Source organism: Bombus huntii, chromosome 12 (genome assembly GCF_024542735.1).
Source record: "Bombus huntii isolate Logan2020A chromosome 12, iyBomHunt1.1, whole genome shotgun sequence".
NCBI classification, from domain to species: Eukaryota; Metazoa; Arthropoda; class Insecta; order Hymenoptera; family Apidae; genus Bombus; species Bombus huntii.
The window spans coordinates 9,073,823-9,095,484 of NC_066249.1; the positions used below are offsets into that span (position 1 = coordinate 9,073,823).

The 21,662-nt window shown below is 30.3% G+C and overlaps 3 protein-coding genes across 6 annotated transcripts; 1 reads left to right on the top strand and 2 right to left on the bottom strand.

The window, feature by feature from the left end:
- The first annotated feature begins 983 nt into the window (after nucleotides 1-983).
- LOC126871909 (transcription initiation factor IIA subunit 1) lies at nucleotides 984-4,592 on the top strand. 2 transcript variants are annotated; one of them, XM_050631246.1, is made up of 8 exons: nucleotides 984-1,150; nucleotides 1,978-2,188; nucleotides 2,378-2,665; nucleotides 2,758-2,945; nucleotides 3,035-3,130; nucleotides 3,433-3,576; nucleotides 3,674-3,763; nucleotides 3,891-4,592. In XM_050631246.1, exons 1-8 carry the CDS (start codon nucleotides 1,127-1,129, stop codon nucleotides 3,996-3,998), a joined length of 1,149 nt encoding a protein of 382 aa, XP_050487203.1. In that variant the 5' UTR covers nucleotides 984-1,126; the 3' UTR covers nucleotides 3,999-4,592. The 2 variants fall into 2 exon arrangements, with proteins under 2 accessions (XP_050487203.1, XP_050487204.1); XM_050631247.1 differs by having other exon boundaries at nucleotides 2,414-2,665.
- Nucleotides 4,593-4,681: 89 nt separating this feature from the next.
- LOC126871907 (CCA tRNA nucleotidyltransferase 1, mitochondrial) lies at nucleotides 4,682-7,954 on the bottom strand. 2 transcript variants are annotated; one of them, XM_050631245.1, is made up of 6 exons: nucleotides 7,866-7,954; nucleotides 6,300-6,609; nucleotides 5,935-6,211; nucleotides 5,597-5,791; nucleotides 5,171-5,527; nucleotides 4,682-4,900 (listed from the first exon to the last, which is right to left on the bottom strand). In XM_050631245.1, exons 2-6 carry the CDS (start codon nucleotides 6,583-6,585, stop codon nucleotides 4,699-4,701), a joined length of 1,317 nt encoding a protein of 438 aa, XP_050487202.1. In that variant the 5' UTR covers nucleotides 6,586-6,609; nucleotides 7,866-7,954; the 3' UTR covers nucleotides 4,682-4,698. The 2 variants fall into 2 exon arrangements, with proteins under 2 accessions (XP_050487202.1, XP_050487201.1); XM_050631244.1 differs by lacking the exon at nucleotides 7,866-7,954 and adding an exon at nucleotides 6,757-7,190.
- On the bottom strand, nucleotides 7,429-21,294 carry LOC126871905 (uncharacterized). Of its 2 annotated transcripts, XM_050631241.1 has the most exons (15): nucleotides 21,104-21,294; nucleotides 19,786-19,943; nucleotides 19,615-19,689; nucleotides 19,405-19,474; nucleotides 18,950-19,287; nucleotides 18,641-18,871; nucleotides 18,363-18,520; nucleotides 17,717-18,233; nucleotides 17,211-17,446; nucleotides 15,466-17,116; nucleotides 12,259-15,393; nucleotides 11,572-12,111; nucleotides 11,202-11,330; nucleotides 10,929-11,059; nucleotides 7,429-10,718 (listed from the first exon to the last, which is right to left on the bottom strand). In XM_050631241.1, the coding sequence occupies exons 2-15, from the start codon at nucleotides 19,900-19,902 to the stop codon at nucleotides 10,700-10,702; spliced, it is 7,347 nt and encodes a 2,448-aa protein (XP_050487198.1). In that variant the 5' UTR covers nucleotides 19,903-19,943; nucleotides 21,104-21,294; the 3' UTR covers nucleotides 7,429-10,699. The 2 variants fall into 2 exon arrangements, with proteins under 2 accessions (XP_050487198.1, XP_050487197.1); XM_050631240.1 differs by having other exon boundaries at nucleotides 11,572-15,393; nucleotides 21,104-21,293.
- Between the last annotated feature and the right edge of the window lie 368 nt (nucleotides 21,295-21,662).

The window sequence follows — 21,662 nt, forward strand, 5'->3', positions numbered from 1 at the left end:
ACCAACTCGCAACTAATTTAAATGAAAAAATACATAATAACAAAGATTCCACGGGATGACCAGTATCAGCGTAACTCACTCGGCAATTCGCCCAACGACTCACTAACTAAAAACTCTCTCAATCCAGATGAACCTGCCCTTATATACTCCTGTCCCCGCTTCTCGGGTCAATCCTTGTTTTTAAGGAGAGTCATAAAATCATTCCGTACCTCTGCCAGGTACGCGGCCCTTCCGTGACCATGGCTACGTCTGGTGACCCGTTATGCCACCTTAAACCTGAACCCATCGTCGTAAAGCCAGGTTGGAACATTAAAAGTTATTTTCCTTAATCTTGAAAAATCTTGACTATGGTGATGGGGGGTTTTTCCATCACCATACCTTCCATCCTTCCATCCTGTCCTTCCATCTCCGACATATAATAGATCGACTATATAGATCGACTTTGCGCTTTAATGAAATTTACTTAGACACTGAGCTCAGCGTGACGATTTTAGCGACTCAATGATTCTCTACTTTTGAGTCGCAGAGTGACTCATTTATCTGTTCGTATTTATATGACAATTCATGATTAATTTATTATCCAATAAGACAAATTCTTACTAACTAATGGCAATAAACATTATTTTGATTGGAGTTTACAATATTAGAAAGCGAGCGATTTATACATTGGCAATGTTCTTTCCCAAGGTAATCAAAGTAAATACGAAATTTGAGAATGATCACAGTTGTTACTGATAAATAATTTTGACATTTAATTAATAAATTTATTAAATAACGTTTGTTCGTTGCCTCAGTTACGCTGCTGTACAGTTAAATTTGCGACGCTAGTATTTACCCTATTATCATACAAGATTTTCATACCAGAGGGACCCACAGGCGTAGACCAGTTCACAACAATAGTGACATTCTCTTTAATTCACAAGTATTTAACTTTACGATATTGGATGCATTGGTTTCTCTTGAGATAACTGTTCTCAGTTCATGTTAGAGTCAGGTGGAATGGGAGACGTGTCCACAGTATATAAAAGAGCGATGCTACCGCGGATCGGCTTCTGAACTGGGGCTGATTTATTCGTTGGATTATTCCTATTGTTTTTCTTATTAGACAATACGAATTATCCTCGCAATGGCCCTCAGTCAGACAACTGTGGTGAGTAATAAACATGAACAAAAGCAACAACTGATTAAAAAAACAATTAATTGCAATCATCACAATGACGACAATGACGATTTTTATCGGTCGATTTATGTTAATACCATTATCATTGTTATCCTCATCTTTGATCCCTTTTGTTCCAACCAAAGATTATTTTCTTTCGACATTTATTCTCTTTTTAAATCAAATCGTGTTTTGCAATCTTAATAATTACAAATTATGAATTTCTAGGTTGTATAATGCTAAAATTCTAAAACGTTATCAGTGAAAATTTTTAATCAAATTCATTGCGACTTTATTTATATTTTCCTTTTCAGATAAATTTCTCCACAACATTTTTTCAAAGTGTTGTAGGTTAGAATTGATGGCAATATTTTCAAATGGTTTCAATGTCCTTTAATTTCTCTATGTGTTCTTTTTTGTGTAATTAAAGCATACTAAAATTATCCTATATCTTCTAAATAAATATTGGAATTTCTTTAAAAAAAAAAATAGATTTTTAGACAATAGTAGAATATAAGTAATTTATTAAAGAATAAAGGTGTAGAATTCTATGAATAATATTGTTTTAAAATATTGTATTTTATAGTCGTTGTTAATCTTTAATTATACATATAAAAAGATTAGTCTGATACATTTTAGATTGATGTATTTTATCAAAAGTAATTTTCATGAAAACTAATTCATGAAAATGCTCCAAAACTTTAACATAACATTAAGATATAAAATAAAGTAAAGTAAAAGGAAAAGTATTATTGAACAGATAAAGTAATGTAAATTTTAAAAATGTCAATTGATAATGAAATTCATGTTAATTACAGTTAAAACTATACAATACTGTGATAGAGGATGTTATATCAGGTGTAAGAGAATCATTTATAGATGAAGGTGTAGATGAACAAGTATTACAAGAGCTCAAACAAATATGGGAAACCAAATTAATGTCTAGTAAAGCTGTTGAACTTAATCCAGATCCTCCAGAGCCTCAGGTTCCCCAAATAAATACGCACAAAGCTGTGCCTGTTAACAAAGGTAAGATCTATATTTTCTCTTATAAAACAATATTTTTAGTGAAAATAATTGAAATTAAGAAAATTTTAGAAGGATAGAAGAGACTATCAAATAAAATTATAATTATAACAAATTGCTCTCATCATAGGACTGCCATTAAAAATTAAAAATATACTTTCTCAACAAATTTAATGCAGTTTACACTTTTAGGAGTAACTATAGGAAATCATTTTGTACAACAAACAGGAGGAAATTCTGCTCCTCAACAAGCATCGCAACAACAGCAATCGCCTCAGCAATCACAAACTCAGACACAATGCCATTCAACAACAACTGGTATACAACACACTGGTACACCAGTACAGCAATTAGTAACATCAACGCCAGCAGTAATGGATAGACAAGTACCTATTCAAATAACATTGCCACCACAAACGGGCGTTCCTGATGCTCCATTAAGAGTTTTAACTATTCAGGTTCCTGCGTCTGCAATTCAAGGTACATTGAAATATCATTCACATAATAGTTAACATATATTGATATTAAGGAAATAAAAATGATGTATTTACAACTAATTAATTTACTTTTAGGTAATCAGTTGCACACAATTTTAACAGGACCAGTTATTACAGCTGCAATGGGGCTGCCAGCAAATCTAGCTTCCACATTACTCCAGCAACATGTTAATTCTACACTTCAGGGTCAAGCAACGCTGACTCCACTTCAACTCGTTACACAAAGTGCAAACAATGTTTCTCAGCGACCTGTCCAAATTCAAGTAATTAATAGAAATATATAACAGTATATTATTGTCATTTTATACATTCATATTATTTTAACAGTATATATTAACCTTACATTTCTTAGGAGCAAGCAACATTGACACCACTCCCAGTTAGTCAGCCTCTTCAAGTTGTTACACAAAATGCGAACAATGTCTCTCAGCGGTCTGTTCAAAATCAGGTAATGAGAAATAGTACATTAAATTTAAATAGTAAAAGGTATAATTTTATATATACGTTCTAATTTCATATATGAAGAGATTACTACATTATAAACAAAATATGTTAATTTGGCCATTTAATTCTATAATGAATAATATAAATAAAATATATAACAATTAGTCATTTGACTAGTTTAATTTATTAATAACTAAAATTTATTTTTTATATAACTCATTTCTCTAAAATTATGATTATTTTTTATATAGGAGAAAAATATAAACAAATAAGAATTAGTTATTTCTTTCATTTTCTCACAAATAGAATAACATAGCACAATTAGATGGTCCACTTGGAGATTCGTCAGATGATGATGAAGAAGAGGAAGAAGAAGATAATGAAGATGAAGAAGAAGATCTTGATGATAAAGAAGAAGATGAAAATGATGAAGCTGCGGCAAGAGAAGAGGTCTTTAAAATATTTCGTTATTTTAGTTTCGTTTTATTTGTGCTGTGCTACGAAATAGAAAAATCATTTATTTAATAATATGACTCCTATTTCGTAGGAGCCGTTGAATTCAGAAGATGATGTAACAGATGATGACCCGGCAGATCTTTTTGATACTGATAATGTTGTTGTTTGTCAGTATGACAAGGTATTTAATAATTTTACTGTGATACATTACTCTGATAAATAAAAAATGATTTAAAGGGATTTATTTATCAAAATCCAAATATAGTTATTAATAATATTTTTTTAATAAATGAAAAATCAATTTTTAGATAACAAGGAGTAGAAATAAATGGAAATTCTACCTCAAAGACGGAATAATGAACCTTAATGGCAAAGATTATGTTTTTCAGAAAATGAATGGTGATGCGGAATGGTAAATAATATGTAAAACTATGGAAATCGATTCGGTAATGTGTTCACGTGAAATTGGTTCAAAATTTACCTTTAAATTCGTGCTCTAAAAGTTTTTTAATTTCTTTAATCAAGATATGCGATACTTGTTTTAAAATTTATATGACGCAGGATTAGACTCGATTGGAATTTCTACTTTTTTTTCTTCTTTTTTTCCTTTTTTTTTTTTTTAATATGAAAAGTGCACTGAAACCTCAGTTATTTAATTGAATAAAAAATATTTTATACTTATTGATCTTAAGTTTAAGAAAGAATATTAATAATAAACTCTTTTATGCCTTTAATTAAAGAAAAGCATAAAGATTTTGAATTAAAATAAGAAAATATTAGTCATTCCAAAATTCGCATAATTCAAATTTAATTTGAAGCAAATATCGTATGATCAAGATTTCACTGTATAAAAAGCTCAATAATCAAGCAAGTCTGCTATTGTATTTTGAACAGTCTCCAAGTTTTTTCATGTGAGTTTACTATGTAAATAAATTCTAAAGGATTGCAATCCACCATAAATATGTGATGCTCTTAACAATAAATGTGTCTTATACTGTTAAAAACCTTAATACATAATATGTATAATTGTTTTTTCTCTTCTTATTCCTTTTAAAATTATAAGTATGAAAGTTCTATATTATTCAAAAATCAAAATATATGTAGTTTCATCAAAATTTATTTACTTAAAAACATGTTATCTTTTTCTAACTTTTTATCCTCTAATTCACTAATAATTCGTGGGACCTCCTGTAATAGTTCTTCTGCATTTGTTTGAAAATCTTTGTCCAACCAAATATCTTTTAATTCCTTAATAACAATACCCATCATTTTCCCCTTCCTAACATATTGTTTTAACATGTCTCCACTAACTGGAAATCTGAAAACATCAAAATATATAAGAATACATTATATAACATATTAAGAGTAACAGCGATAGTAAATCTTTAATAAAAGTATAAATATAATGTGAAAAAGATTATTTTATAATTGAACCTTGTTATACATATAATTTAATGCGTAATATTTATTGTATGTATACTTTCATTTATTTTTAAGTTAGTAGAAAAGATGAAAAATATTTACATTTTAACGTATTTTCTATTATAATTATATTTCAGATTGTTATAATTTTAAAGTTGGTTGTTACCTTGGTATTACTAATTTTTCTACATCTTTAGCAAGACTAAAATATTGTTTAGAGTTTAATAATTCACAAATATAACTTCTTGCATTAACAACATTTCCTTTCCAATGAATAAGAATTCTTTTCCAAAATTTTAGATTTACTGAAGGTTTGTCTTCCTCGTATCTAACCAAAAATAATGCTAAATCTCTTTCATATGCAGATAACTTTAATCTATTATGAAGTTGCAATACTTCATTTTCATCTTTTAGCATTACAGCAAGATAAGTAATTGGTTGCAAAGAAATATTATTTTTTTTAGATGTATCGTAAACGATCTCAAAGTTTTTTATATTTGGATTTTCTGAAAGTCCCACATATCTGAAATTAAATATCTATAAATGCATCACATTAAGCTTATTTTCATTCTACTTTTTAATTTACTATTACCTTGTGATACCACATTCTAACAATTTCAAAGTTAGTTCTTTAGCATAATTTCCAGAAAGGATTTTTGACCATTCACTCCAAATTCTTTCTCCAGATATTCCTTCCAATCCATGTATATTTTCTTTTATTGCTATTATAGTAGATTCATCATGAATATCTGGTTGTTCTGCAATTCTTCCATAAAATCGAAAATACCTATATAATATAAATTTTATGCAATTAAACAAGAAAATTTTTATATAGAAATAACTTAATTTCAATTTACTTAGTATTAATTTACCTAACTTGAAAAGATGTATATATATCATTAATTATATGAAAAACTAATAAAGAAATACCTAAAAATTCGAAGATAATCTTCCTTAATCCTACATGTTGGATTTCCTACAAAAACAACTCTTCGTTTCTGTAAATCATCATAACCGAAGAAATAATCATATATTCTTCCTTCAAAATCAAGAAACATGGAATTTATTGTCAGATCTCTACGAAGAGCATCTAATTTCCAATCTTTTGTAAATTTGACTTTTGCATGTCTACCATCAGTGTGTGTGTCGATTCTAAGTGTAGTTACTTCAAAATTTTCTTTATCATTTATTCTTGAAGTAATTGTACCTGAAATAATTTCCATGAAAGGATTTAATTTTGTTACAATGTATCATTTTAATAATAACAAATAATACTGGTATATATTTCAACATACCATGCTTTTCCCCTTTATTATTAATCATTCTGATATTTTCTTTTTCAAACATACTTTTCATTTCCTCTGGGGTAGCATCTGTTGCAAAATCTAAATCTGCAGGTTTTATATCCATTAAAATATCTCTGACAGCACCACCAGCAAGTTTTAGTTGATAATTATACTTTCTAAACAATTGTGCTAAAGTATTAAGTTCTGGTGTAAATATAGAATGAAACAATGGATTATCCAGTTTTTTAACTACTGGATCAGATCTGCTTCGTGGCATTAATTCTTCCTTCGTCATAACTTTTTGCCAGGTTTTATACACCTTTTCAAAATTTTAAATGTTAGTTATTAAAACAATTTTAATGAAATAAAATTTTTTATGATATCATTCATATGAAGCTTCAATCTTGATAAGAACTTAACCTCAATGTTTTAGTAAAAGAGTATATTTGAAATATTATATATTTACTCTTAAAAGGCGATAAGAAGAAATATAATTTACGCCAGAAAGGACTGTAAACATCACTTAGAATTTCTTATATCTCCTTATTATTTAACAAAATAATTTTCTCGATTGACAGCCACTTTGAATACCACTTTGCTTCATTGATAATTATTCATAAATGCCAGCAGTGCTGCTTTGATCTTCAATTTTCAAAGAAGATACTTTTATTAAAAATGAAATTATTCGCCAGAAAACTATCTTTTCTTTCGTTATCTAATTTTTATAATGTAAATTGTATTTTGAATGAAAAATTCGTATGTTATTAAATTTTATAGGTTATATTTACGTAAATTACATAATACGTATTGTTATTATCTTTATCATTACTTCTTTTTATGTTTACATATTATGTTTTAGAATTTCAGAATACTTAAGCACAAGAAATGGCTTTTTATATGCATTGATACATCAACAATTAGAAATGTTCTTATGGGTATAGGTTATATTTTTTATTTGTATTATGAAAAATATAAAAAATTTTATGCAAGTCTTTCATTAATTAGTAATTAAAAAATATTATGGTGAAATTAAAAGATTATATAAAATAGAAATAAATATTTTTGATAATACTTAATAAGATTTAAATTTAATTACAATTTTAGTCAATTATAAAATGTTTAATTTAAAAAGTTCAACTTCATTTTTGATAATATTAAATTCTTTATTTCTCCCTTCATTTTATATACATCATTATTTAGTACAAAAGATTCCACACACATACACAGACATCCTCGTTACTGTTTGCACCTGCTACAAATTTGAATCCATAGTCATTCAAGTTTTGGATATCGTCAATTATTAAGCAAGTTCAATTTTCCATATCGTACCTAATTCTTGACTTGAAAGGATAAAAAGTATAAAAATTTAATAATTGAGGGATCTTTTGTTCGATTCTTTAACATGTAGTATATATTTTTGAAAACACTAATCTTTATTTCTTTTGTTTTTGGCATTTTAATATTATTATGTACAATGCAACAAGTTTATGATCCTATCATTATTATCTGTGAGTATTTTCTGGAGCTTTCGTGTAAATATTATATGACTTTCTGAGATACTTGAGGTAACAATACCTTTAGTTTACTATTCTGTGGCTTTCCCGTGGTTTGTAGGCCACAGTTTTTCAAACTTTGACTTCATCTTGAACACAATTCAACTTCACTACTGCAGAATGTGGGTATAGAGAGATGAGAAGAATTTTTATATATACATTAGTGATTAATTGGCGGATGTGACAAACTAAGTACACTTCCTATTTATTTTAACCTTGTGATACAATTACAAATAGACCCCGTTACATATGCATATGAAACTAAGTCTATAATATGATATAATATATATATATATATATTATATATATATATATATAAATGTTACTAATATAAATATATTATATAGGGATATAATATCCATCATCTATTTTTTAAACAGCAGACTAAATAATCTAGACATGATATTGTCAAATAATTAATTTAAATAAATGTTTATGTATAAAACAATTAGAAGGTTCAGAATTGGATAATAAGATTTTCTGTGAAACAATACATGTTTTCAGAAATAAGGATAGGAAATCGATTTAATGGAAAGCCATTTTTTTTTACTATAAGTTCAACTGACTTAGCAGTTGTAATTTTGTTATTGATTGTAAGTTAAATGTTCAACATGATTGGGCGGATGGCAGTAGGCAATGCTCCAAATGATAATCACAGACAGACTGACTTTGGGTATAGAAGTTTTAGTATTATTGTTAATGTTTTATCACACTTTTCAAAAGAATATTCTAATTAAAATTTTAGGAAATGAATTATTTTTCAATTTGTTTTTCATTGGACTACCTTGCTCAACTTATCTAGAATTTAGAAAGTATAAATACAATAAGATCTGGATAACGTTCATGTATATTATATGAAACACAAGAGACACAGTTCTTTTTAAATACACATTATTTACTTTTTATTACTTAGCGTTGAAAAGAATCGAACATTATCCGATCGCTTTTATGTATTTCAGAGAAATATGCTTAAACATGATTGGCTAAATATCGGCCAACCGGATTTGATATACGTTGAGCAGTACCTCTTGAAATCCTTATTTCACAATTTCAGGAGAGGATCTTCTATTTCTTAAGGCTCATTTCCATTCATCCTATTTCGCTCATTCTCGCACAGATTTTATGGCTATACAACATTAGAGTTGGACAATTTTTATTCGAATAATAATCAATAAACAAAATACTTAAATAAGATGTTATTCTCAAATAATTATTTATTTTTGACTAATTGTATTATATTTTTGCAAATGAATGCGATCCTTATTTGAATAGCATTTTTTAAAACATCCAGTCGTCACAGAAATTTAATAACTTTCTATTATAATAATCATTTTTTAGATGACACACTATAAAAAACATTGTTATTTATAATACAAAATTATTTGTACTCGTATAATTAATAAATTTTATAAGATAACTTCTTAAGTGATCAGTTGTTTAATATGAAATTTAATGATGATTTATTTAATTCTGTTAGTTTTAATACAATTATTCGAAATATTTTTGTAACACAAACAAAATAGACTGTATATTTATTCGAATAAATTTCATCCATCCAAATAGACTTAAAAATAAATAGACCATAATCCTAATTAAAGTTCCCTTAATCAATTACCTACATATTAATAATACATATATAGAATAGTACTAATAACAATGCAGTAATAAACACAATGGTAATAATAATAATGATAGTAATGATAATAATAATTTATTCGAATAATGTCCAACTCTGTATTAAGAGTCAAATTACAATATGTACGTTTGAAACGTGGTATTTAAGCATTTTTACACGTATATTAAGAAATATGAAAATGACAGTCTCTGCGGAAAAGCCAAAAGTATCAATTTGTCACATACATATTTTATATGTTAACCGATGCAAGTATCGCAAATATTGATGTCCAATTTCCATTAAATAAACTGATAATGACTAATATTTAATTATTTGAATAAATAATTATCAAAGTATTGTTTGTGGTGCCAATAAATATTTGTCTATGTAAATAAGTATTTTAATACTATGGAGAATAATATCACTACATTAGCGTTTTTCACGATAGCATAAATATTCATATAAAATTTTTTTATACTTTTCTTCTTTCCATAAAATTTTAACTGTACAAGTTCTAATATTTATTGATCTCAACAATATATTGCAAACTTTAGTAGAAACTTGGGTAATGTCCTTTCTTAATATGTTTCATTAGTAATTTTTTTAAAACATACGTAAATAATAACAGTGTGTAAAATTTATGATATGACGTAAAGAAAAGAAAATAAATATTTGATGATTTAGATTGTCAATTGCAATTGTATTCATTAAAAACATATATAACTCATGAAAGACGTGAATAAAAATTCACTCTATTTGCATTTTATTCACACTTGTTGATTAATTTATAAATTTTAGTGCTTAGATATATACAGAAAACGAATTAGTTTCGCAATTAAGTATTCAAATAAATGTGAATTCCAATAAATTTTGTAGATATCGAAAGGCATAGTATTTTTAAAAATTAAATATAAGTTGAATTAAATATTATGTGAAGGATGGATCTTCCGTAGAGACAATTGAATTCCCTGATGAAGCGAAGGGTATTGTTTATATAAATAAATGGTATTCTTAGAAGTTAACTGATCAATCAATCAATCAATCAAGCAATCAATCAATCAATCAATCAACCAATCGATCAATCAATGAATTAATTACGTATTTACAGACAATACAACATACATCGCATCATCGAAGAGCAGATTAGCTCTTTGAAAAGCTCACTCACCGCTCATCGAGCACGACGATCATCTGAACTATAAAACCGAAGGGAATTGAACGGACACCTAGCCGACTCGTGATCAACTCCACAAAATTTTTCTATAACAGATAAATTTTAATTTGTTTATGCTACAAACGATCACAATTCTTTTCATAAATAATGCAAAAATAATCTACCTTTATTTTAATTAACAAGGATAGATAGTAAATAATTATGATGTAGGATAAAATCCTTAAATGTAGAAGTAGTAAAATATTCTTTAAGCCTGAAAATACAGTTTTTTAAAAAATTGGATTGTGTTTACTTACGCTGGTTTAGAGGCCTTCACGGAGGAACTCTCAGTATTTTTTTTTTTGCTACTTCTGCATTTTCTGACGTAGGCTTCTATTAAGTGGGCTATCTTTTTTGGATTGATTTCTCCTGTTTTATTATGACATATCTACCAAAACAATAAAATGAAAGCTAGGCAAATATTATAAAATTGCTTAAGCACTAATAGATCGTGTTCTGATAGATAGTATTTCTTTTCTGACGTTTCCTGTTGTAACTTTTATTTAAAGGAAAAATATATATACACCTACCTTAGGTACTGCTTTCCGCATAATATCCTTGTACTCTTCTTTTGTTACGTGCTTTTTTGTGTAATGTGGTTTCAAAACTAATTTCACTTCTTCAACTACTCGTTCTTGACGATTTAATTTTTTTAGGAACTACAAAATAATTAAACGTAATATCATTAAAAAATATATATGGTAAACAGGTTATTTAATAACCTTTAGAGAAATTAAGGGCTTATAATATTTAATTATAAAATATTTCAGAGAAATTTATTTTCAAATGTGATGCTCTAAATTGTTTTTCAATGTTTCTCCAATATTTTGACAAATATTTATATTTATTTTTGCTTAAATATTAGAAGTAAAGAGAACCCAAAAGAAAAAAAATCCAAACCTTATCCTTGACTTGCATTTCAACTGCAGAACTTGGAAGATCATCCAATATTTGGAGCTGGTTTTCGTCCATTCTAACACCAACTTTCGGATTTGTGGACTTCTTCTTATCTTTTTGAGGTTTTTTGCTTCTACTTGATTTACTGGTTGTTTTTGTGGCCGGTAAAGCACCAAAAAGGGCATCAAAGGCATCCTTTTTTTCGGTGGATTTTGCCGTTTTTGAATTGCTAGTTTTCGTAGGTTGAGATCCAACGGGTCCTGCTCCACTTCCTGCTCCAGCAGCAGGTGAATTGTTATAATTCGTAGGACTCGGTGGATCGAAGATTCCATCGCTAAGTGTCGACCCAGGCGAATAAGGGGAAGACATATCCACATTGTCCGCTGTTTCCGTGCCGGCATCGTTTCCATTTTGTCCGTTGGTTTTTGTTTGTCCGGATTTTGAGCTTCTTGAGGATTTGCCTGAATTCGTAAAAACCGAAGGTGCCTGCGAACGATCGCCAGGTCGTTGTTTTTGCTGATTACTCGGTGAAATTCGATTCGACTGTAACAAGTTACGTTGATTACTATTCGAATTTGACGCATTAAATACTCCACTTCTCTGTACTGCTGCAGCTACTGTAGCTAGTACAGGATTCATCACCGCGAAAGGATTACTCTGGTTTTGCACATTTTGTTGGCTCTGCTGTACCTCTAAATTCCCGGTTGAGACTGCAGTGTCCTTATTGTTTTCATTATCGTTAACGTCATCCCTTTGCGGAGAAGCTCTCTTGATCGTAACCATAGAAATGATCTTAGGTTTCTCCAGTTGCTTTTCTTGACTCTGCCTCTCCTGATTTTGCAGATTTTCCTCTTCAAGGATATTACTATCCGCAGAATCGTGTTTCCTCGGTGACCTTCTTCTTTCATCGCCGGAATTCGCCTCTTGACTAACATCGGGTGTTGGCGATCTTGATTTCGTTGGATCAAATGGATCATATGCATCTGGACTAGTTGGTGGTGATGTTGGAGGTTCTGGAGGAGTATTTGGTCCAATTTTTAATCTCAATTCTAGCTCCTCCTGCGCTCTCATTTCTAATTCTTCTTCGACCCTTTCATCCATTTCCTCCTCTTCTTCCTCATCTAAAAGCGGATTCAACATTGACGGTCGCAAGTTACTGCTCTGCTTATTTATTGAGAATTTGATTTGCGGCTCTGGAGGTGTTTTTGGACCCTGAGAAATAAATTGTTCTCGTGGTGGAGAATTTTGAGATGGTTGACATTGATCCGGCATAATTTGTTGAATTTGCTTATCGTCATCGTCACTAAGAACTATCACGTCTCTAGGAGATGGAGTCTGCTCCCGGAATGGAGACTGATCCAGATCAATTACTGCAACTGGCTTCTTTGTAGCGGCTATTTCAGCTGCTTTTGATTTTTTCTTTTTATCCTTCTTAGGCTTTGGAGATTTAGAACGCTTATCCTTCGACTTTTCTTTTTTCGATCGTTTCGGCGGATCAGTTTGAAGTGATTCCCTACGGCGTCGTTTTAGGGGAGGAATTAGAGGAATTGTTTCTGGAAGTTCGGGGACTACTGCTTGATCGTTTTCGTTATCCTTATTAAAACACACACTAACCAAAATATTATCTCCACTGGCGAAAACCTCTTTTGACGGTGGAGGAGTCCTGTTCCTTTTCCCCTTTCTTTTCTTTTCGTCTTTAGCCTTTTTGCTTTCCTTTTTACGTTCTTTCTTTTTCTTCTTAATAGCTTCCTTGTTTGTTAAAATTACAGTTAGATTTTTTGGCGGAACTGACACATTATCTAACATTGGGGACCATTCTCTAGAAGTAATTGGTTCTTGTTGTACATGCTGTGGTGTTTTTGATCTAGATCTCGACCAAGATGGTGTCCATTGTGCACTCCAAGACTCTCTTTCTTCTCTTTCCCTAGAAAACTCTTGTTCCACAATTTTGTCAACTTGTTCCCAATTCCTAGAACAAGATCTTCCTTTTGATCTTGATCTACTTTGTGCTTTTCTCTTTGAATGTTTCCTTTCTCTAGATTTCGACGACTTTCTAGGTGACTTTGAACGAGACTTCTTTCTGTTTCTTGATCGACTTCGAGATTTGTACTTTTTCTTGTCTTTACGCCTATCGCGAGATCTAGATAAAGATCTTCTGGATCTTGATATAGATCTTCTTTGTCTAGATCTTGACAAAGACCTTCTTGATCTAGAAACCGATCTTCTAGATCTTCTTCTTGATAAGGATCTCCGTTTTCGAGAAACAGATCTCGATCGCCGTTTCCGAGAAACAGATCTCGATCTCCTTCTAGAAAGAGATCGTTTTCTTGAAGAAGATCTTCTTCTAGAAGTTGATCTTCTCTTCGGCGATTTACGTCTTCCACGCGAAAGAGATCTTCGTCTGGAAAGAGATTTGGAATAAGATCTACGATCTCTGGACCACGACCTTTGTAATCTAGTTCTGGATCTGCTTCTGGAGCGGAGCTTGGAATATGACCTAGAACGTTTGGATGAACTACAACTCCTAGACCTACTTCTTTGTCTCGATTTTTCTCTAATATCTCTTCCATACTCATCTTTCCTAGGTCTTGAAGGTCTTTCTGCAACTATTTTCCTAACATCGTATCTGGGTAATTCCTTCCTTTTTTCTTTTTTCTTCACCACTTCTTTCTTTTTCTTTAGCTTTTCTCTTTCCTTCGATTTTGATCTTTTTTCTTTGTCTCTATAGGACCTCTCTTTCGTACTTTTTGAAAGTTTCTTCCATGCTACTTGATTTTCTGAAGCAATATTTTCTTTATTTTTTTCTGTTTCTTTGCTCTTCTCTTTCTTTTCTTTTTTCTTTTGCTTCTTTTCATCTTCCTTTTCTTTTTCAGCCTTATCGCCTTCTTTCATGGTCTTTTCTTCGATAATTTCACCATCTTCCATTTCTTTCTCCTTTCGTAAACTCAACAAGGTTAACTCATCTTCGAAATTCATAGCTTCGTCCGTCTCCGATATAGCTTCTGTACCTAAGACATTGTAATCTACTGGAGTCCTACAGCTATCTAAATCGTCAGGTTTATCTTTTGTTGGTGTGATTGGTTCTAATCCACTTTCAATAGGTGGTAACTGTTCAGAAGAAGATTTTGATTCCTTCAAGGGAAGTTCATCTTTGCAAGGAGTATAAGCTCCATCTGATTCCCATGTGTTCTTATCAACATCTTCATCAATTATATCCTTTTTGCTCGTTTTCTCTTTTTCTATGGGGAATCTTTCTTCCTCTTCTTCCTCCTCCTCCTCTTCTTCGTCGTCATCATCATCGTCATCCTCCTCATCATCATCATCATCGTCATCATCTTCTTCTTCTTTATCAATATGTCTTTGTTTTTTATCATCCTTTTCACTTCTATAGTCTTCAGGGTCCTTAACTTTTACTGCATCGTGTTCTTCTCCAATTCTTGAATCTTCTTTTAAATCTTCATCTTCAACATCGGTTTTTAATGTCTTATGAAGCGAAGTGAACGTTTCACTTTCTTCTTCCGACAGACACTCGTTGTTTATTTCATTCTCTACTTTTTTTGGAGACAACTCGGTTACATTTGGTGAAATAGCTACATTTGAATCTTTCTCTATTGCGTCATCTTTAGGTGATTCTATTAATTCTTTCTCCTTTTCGTCTTCATCTGCGTCCTTTTCTTTCAAATCCACAGGATTCGCAGGTGTCAAAAGTTCTTCTGAATCTTCCTGTTTATCTTCTTTCAATTGAACTTCCTCTTCATATTTGTTTTTAGCAATTCTTTTCCGTTCTTCTTCGCGGTCAACAGAAGTCTCTTCTTCTTTTGCAGGCTGCAAAAGTAATGTTTATAAAAATAATTACACATGTAAAATATAATATATTGCATTATAACTACTACTTACCTCAGCTTCTTTTTTCTTTTCATTGTTAGTTTCCTTTTCTTCCTCTTGCAGTCCTAACAATCTATTATTAATCTTCAATTTACTACCAATCTTGAACGTAATCTTTCCCCGGCTATCGTGAGAAATCTTTTTTGGTGGAATTTTACTTAAAGTTTGCCTTTCTTTTCTCAATGCTTCAACATATGGGTCTGATGGTTCTGGAATATCAGCTAGATCACAAGCTTGAACATCGCCAACAATGACATCATCATCATCGGGAATCGAAGGAGGGAGAGGAGGTGGTTCTAGTGGCCCTATTTGTTGAGATAATTGTTGTTCAGTATGCCGTGCTACATCGATCGTTTGAGAGGAATAAATGGAGAAGTTTGGACAATCGGCTTGAGAATCTTCTTCGTCCTCGTCATCATAAGCTGATAAACGAATAGATGTATCTGAGTTGTCTGTCTGTGCCATATTTTTCACACTGTGTTCTTCTTTCTTCTCTTCCGTAATTTCTTCGTTTTTCTTTGTTTCACTATCGCTATCACTATCTACAGAGAAGGGGTCATACTTATCATTCTTTGGAGTATCTTCTTTTTGGCTATCATCAATAACTAGTTCTTGATCACTATCTTTATCGCTCTTAGAATTTTCTTCAAAGTCTAAAAGTCCTGATGGAGGTTCTGGTGGAGGTAACAGAGCCATTGAACCATTTTGTTGATCTTGAAGTTCTCCATCAGATTTTGTTTCAATATCGCAATAAATATCGCAATCTTCCTCTTGTCTAACAGAGACATTTTCAATATCTTGTGGTTGTTGGTCTATAGTATCGGTTCTCGGAGTGTCTTCTGGTAAATTTGGTGGCATATTATTTTGAGGACGTTCAACAGGAGCTTGTGGTGACCGAGGGCGATTGAACCTCTCAGGAAAAGAATGATGCTCAGAAAATCCTTCAGCAAAATTAAATTGTGGTCTACCTGAAGGCATGAAGCGGAATCTTTCATTTCTAAAGTGTTGAGGATTTCGATTTCTAAATGGAGGATTACCTCCGAACATTGGAGGTCCGCAATGTTCAAAATTTGGATTATAAAACGCAGGTGGTCCGAAATCTCTTCCAAAATTACCTCCACTTCCTCCATAACTATGTCTTCCACTCCCACTTAAAGAATCTCTTCCATAGTTTTGCCCACCATGACTATGCCTTGTATTATCCCTGTAACCACCCCTAAAATTGCCTCTATTTCCTCCTCCACAAGGATTATTATACATTGGAGCCTGCATAATCGATTCTGGATTGATTGTAGACACATCTAACGGAACATCAGATCTAGAAATATCTAGTGGAGCATCAACTCCAGAAACTGTATCTTCTACAACAGATTCTGTCTCTGCGGTTTTAGATAACCCTTTTTCTTCTAATTTTTCTTTCTTCAAGTCACTCAGCTCCTTCTTTTTCTCTATTAAGAGAAGTCCATTAGCTTTCAAAGTCACATTATTATTTTTTGAATGCCAAATCTCTTGGTCGTTCATTATACTACTTAGAAGATCATGTTGAGGTTGTTGTGGAATAACAATGTTTTTTAGACGCAAGTGCCTTCGAGAGGAAATTACAGAATGTCTTTGAACAGTTATAGTGGGACCAATAGTCGCATGATAATCTTCCATATCCGATCTATAAACGAAAATATTAAAAACTTAGTTAATTTCATTATATTATTCAATAGTATTATTTTAATATCCAGATTCATATATACTTATATATTTACCCCGGAGGACTATAATCCAAATTAAGACGATCTCCGAAAAGACTAATTCTTGAGATTCCAGAATTATGTCGGGAAATGTTTAATGTGGATCTTTCTGGTATAATTGATCGATTTTTAACAGTAGGTATTAAAATGGGAATAAATGGCTTACAAATACCCAGAGAATTTGCAAGTCTTCTCTTGCTAGTAGTTAAAGTAGTGGCTACAGTTCTAGCGCGACGTCTATGATTTTTTCTCTATAAAAAAGTAAATATTCTTATTTTTAATTATTTTTTTAAATATCTTTGTCCTCGTCTTTTCTTTGTTCCATTATTTTTCCATTTTTCATAATTTGGATATCATACAATTAACATGACTAAATATTTTGTAGAAAAGATGTTTTATTAAAAAAAAAAAATACGCATATACCAGAGAAACAGATTAATTAATTATACACATACTCGTACATATTACTCGTACATATACTTATATATAACTATGACTTTCAGAAAGCAATATTAAAATACCTTTCTTCTTTTTGTTTTTCTTCTTTTTGATCCAACTGCAGCCACTTTGACATATGTTACAATCTCTTCCTCTTCCCCATTTTCATTACGTTCTGTAATTCTAACTTCTTTTAAAAGAGTTCCTCTAGAAACATTTTTAGATCTTCCAGACTTTCTTGAATTATTTCTCGTTCCACTTTTTCGCGAACTACCTCCAGATCGTTGATTATTACTATCTTTTCTTCTAGTTTTATTACCCGAATTTTCGGAATTATTTTTGTCATTGATTCTTCTTCGAGATTTCCTGGAAATACTTTCATCACTGGAGTCGCTGGAACTACTTCTATATTTTCGTGATTTTCCAGAATGTTTATTCGAACAGTTACGATCTCTAGAACCTAAAGAGCTGGAGGCATTACTTGAAGATCGACTTTGACTTTTATCTCCATAGGATTCCAAACCAGATGAAGTAGAAGGTTGATTTGGATCAAATGTCAATTGACGAGTTAATAGCGTATTATCATCCAGTCTATTTCTTCTGTAAATACGGATTTCGCGTTTATTAAAAATTTAAAAATCTTTGTACTTTAATTTTCATAAAAATTTATTGATGATAAATTTTATTAATGAAACTCAAATTATACATATTTTTTATCTTATCATATACCTTCGAATAGTAGCTCTAACACGTTCTGTATGTCTAGTGCGAGGTATAATCCTTGGATAATAATCTTGTGGTACATTGGTACGAATTCTTCCATAAGTAACACCAAGTCTGCGAGCTTCATCCACTAGATCTATGATTTCCTCCACATCAATTTTCACCTAAGAATAAATAATGTAACATTTTGTTTAATCTTTCAATGGTCATATATTATTGGTAGTAATAATGTTCAATCATTTCAGATAGAATTACTGATACATATATGAATATGAACAGCTTACAGTTTCTGCATTGGTTTGATTATTCTGGGAACATTCTGGACAAAACCATTCCTCTATAGGTACTTCATCTAATGGAGGCGTCAAGCATTCTAAATGGTAACCACGATCACAACCATCGCAAAGAAGCATACGATCTTCTCTATTACTTTGATGGCATACTTCACAAAATGTAAGATCATCCAATTTCTCTTCTTCGCTGGAAGCAACTTCTACCGGGATGCATCTTATAATCTAGGAGAAAACATAAAACTAGAAATTAATTTTTATTCTTTAAACGATAATTATTATTTTTATTTTCATAATACATACTTGACCACCTAGCTTATCTCGAACATTAATTATCGTGAAAGTTTGTCGATCCACTGGACAAGTATTTATATTTTTACTCCACTCAATTAAGCATTCTAAACAAAAACAATGTTCACAGGAAGAAGGACTGCCTAATTCCTGTCTTTTAAAAGGAAGTAGACAAATTGGACACTTTTCTACTTGATCATCATTATTATCAGTATCTGTATCTGATACAATTTTTGCAGGTTTTTTAGCTTTTGGTTTTCCAAGAACTTTTCGCCTGACAGGAGACTTTTTTTCTAATTCTGATGAGCTGCTCCAGTCTGATTGCCATTCTGAAATTTCACTACTGTCTCCTAAGAAATAAATTTGATGGATATTATTTATAATATCATGAAATCAATAAATTTAGCTGTATAAAAGAATAAACATTAATAATTAAGACTTTAATCCCTAAGTATCTTTAGACTAACCAAATTCCTTGTATTTACTAGTGTTCGAACTGCTGCTCTCATAATTGGACTCATTCTCTGAAACGACTCTCTGAAAATAAATTCGGTACATTTTTTTATAATGTATCATATAATTGTGAGATATGGTAATTGAATAATTCATTTAATTAAAATTTATGAAGCATAAAAATCTTCAAAACGGTAAAATGTGTTTTATATTTGAGAACTTACATGGTTTTGTGTTCGAATAGGTCTTACTTGATCATCACTATCTTCATCACTAGTTTCACCTTCACTAATGAATTTCTATAAACATGATATTAAAAGAAACATTCAATTGGATTGAAATATTATGTTTAACAATAATAATTTGTAACTTAATTAAGTGTCAATTTTACATACAGAAGTCTTTTTTCTTCTACGAGATTGCACTATAGATTCATCACTATCTTCACTATCAAGTTTGACAAGTTTTTTCCGCTTGCCAGATTGAGGAGTTTGATTACTGTCACTAGACATTTTAAATTCTTTGTAAAATCATATCCGCCTTGTCACATATCCTATATATAATTCACAACATTAGAAAATATTAATAACATTAAGTAATGCTTTATAATATTCATCATGTTAAAAATTTATCACAATATTTAACCTATTTCGGCATGTAATATTTGAAATTTATATTTTTTATATAATTGTATTTTTTTCTATACGTTTCATTGATTCAATATATTACTTTATACCTTCTATTAATTACCTCATACTTTTATTATTCTATATTTTTGATAAATTTAAATATTAAGAATATAACAATCTATAAATGTAAAAGAACATTTTTAGTATAAACTGAAAAATATGTTAAATTATCAAAATAATATTTATTTAATAAGATTTGAGAATAAATAGACAAAGGTAACTGTTTTAGATTATATTCGTACTATATATCAACAAGATCATAAGATACTATAAAGTTACATGGAAAAAAGAGTTAACAAAAATAAAAATCAAGTTAATGAATACAACCTAATATGAAGATTATTAGAAGATATAAACTTAAGAAGAAAATATAAAGCAAATATTGTAATAATTACAGAAAGAAGAAAAATTGGCAACAAACATAGAATGTCCATATAAATACATCTGTTAAAATTTATTATTTTTTAAGCGAGTCATAAATTGAATAAAACTTAGTTAATGTAAATAATATAAATATGGTGCTAAGACTGAAATGAATAAAAGCGGGATAAAAAATTAGTTTTATATTTAGATTTAAATGAGACAAAGATCAACGTTATAACTAAATATGTACACATTTAATGCACAATGCCATATTTATTCCAGAGATATTACACATATATTGTATCTTATAGAATAAATTGTAAACCGGTTTTTTGGCTAACAATTAAAATGATATAGCCAGAGGAAATTTCAAAATATTTAATTTACATGCCTATCCAAAACTCGTCGAGGTACTTTGTGAGTCACTGTATATAACCACATTAACACATCACTAAATTCTTTTCATTGGAAAAAAGTTACTCAAATAAAATATTTTTTTCTCTGGCATACTTTGCAAATGATTTTTCTTAATCGATCGTCATTTCGATATGATTATAAAAAATTTTAATAATAAATTTACAACATTCTCGATGAAATTGTGCTAAGAATAAGGGTCGAGGATCGAACAATTCGAGGAAGAACCTAAAAAATGTCAATTTACCTTCGAAATTCTGACGATTCCGATTTTGCACTGTATCAAGAGGATCTAATATCGATCATACATCATTAATGATTTAATTATTGGCTGATTCGATGTTGTCTTCGATGCAGTTTTACAAATGTTGACAGAGGGTACGCTTAAAGTTGAGAAACTGCCGACATTTTGGCTGCCGACGCCGTTCGCGACGTTGCGCTATTTTCTCACTGTTTGTCTAATTCATCGAGAAACTACATATTTCATAATTATTTATATAAAATAAATTATATTTTGTTTTAAGAGAGATATATATATTTATAATGTCTAGCTAGAAAATTTCTAAAATTTAAAAGATTTAAGTTTGTTTAGATCGTTGCTTGATTTTTGGTAAGCATCCGCCGGAAACTACAGAAAAGCAGTAAATTTAACTTTTAGCTTAACTTTAGTTGTCATATATAGTTATGTATATCTTTAGATAATTTTTCAAGATTCACAACTTTTGTTCATTGTTTATTCGTAAAATTATCGTAAAATTATTTGTTTTTGTATTCTTATCTTTATTTATATTTTGATTGCTGCTAAT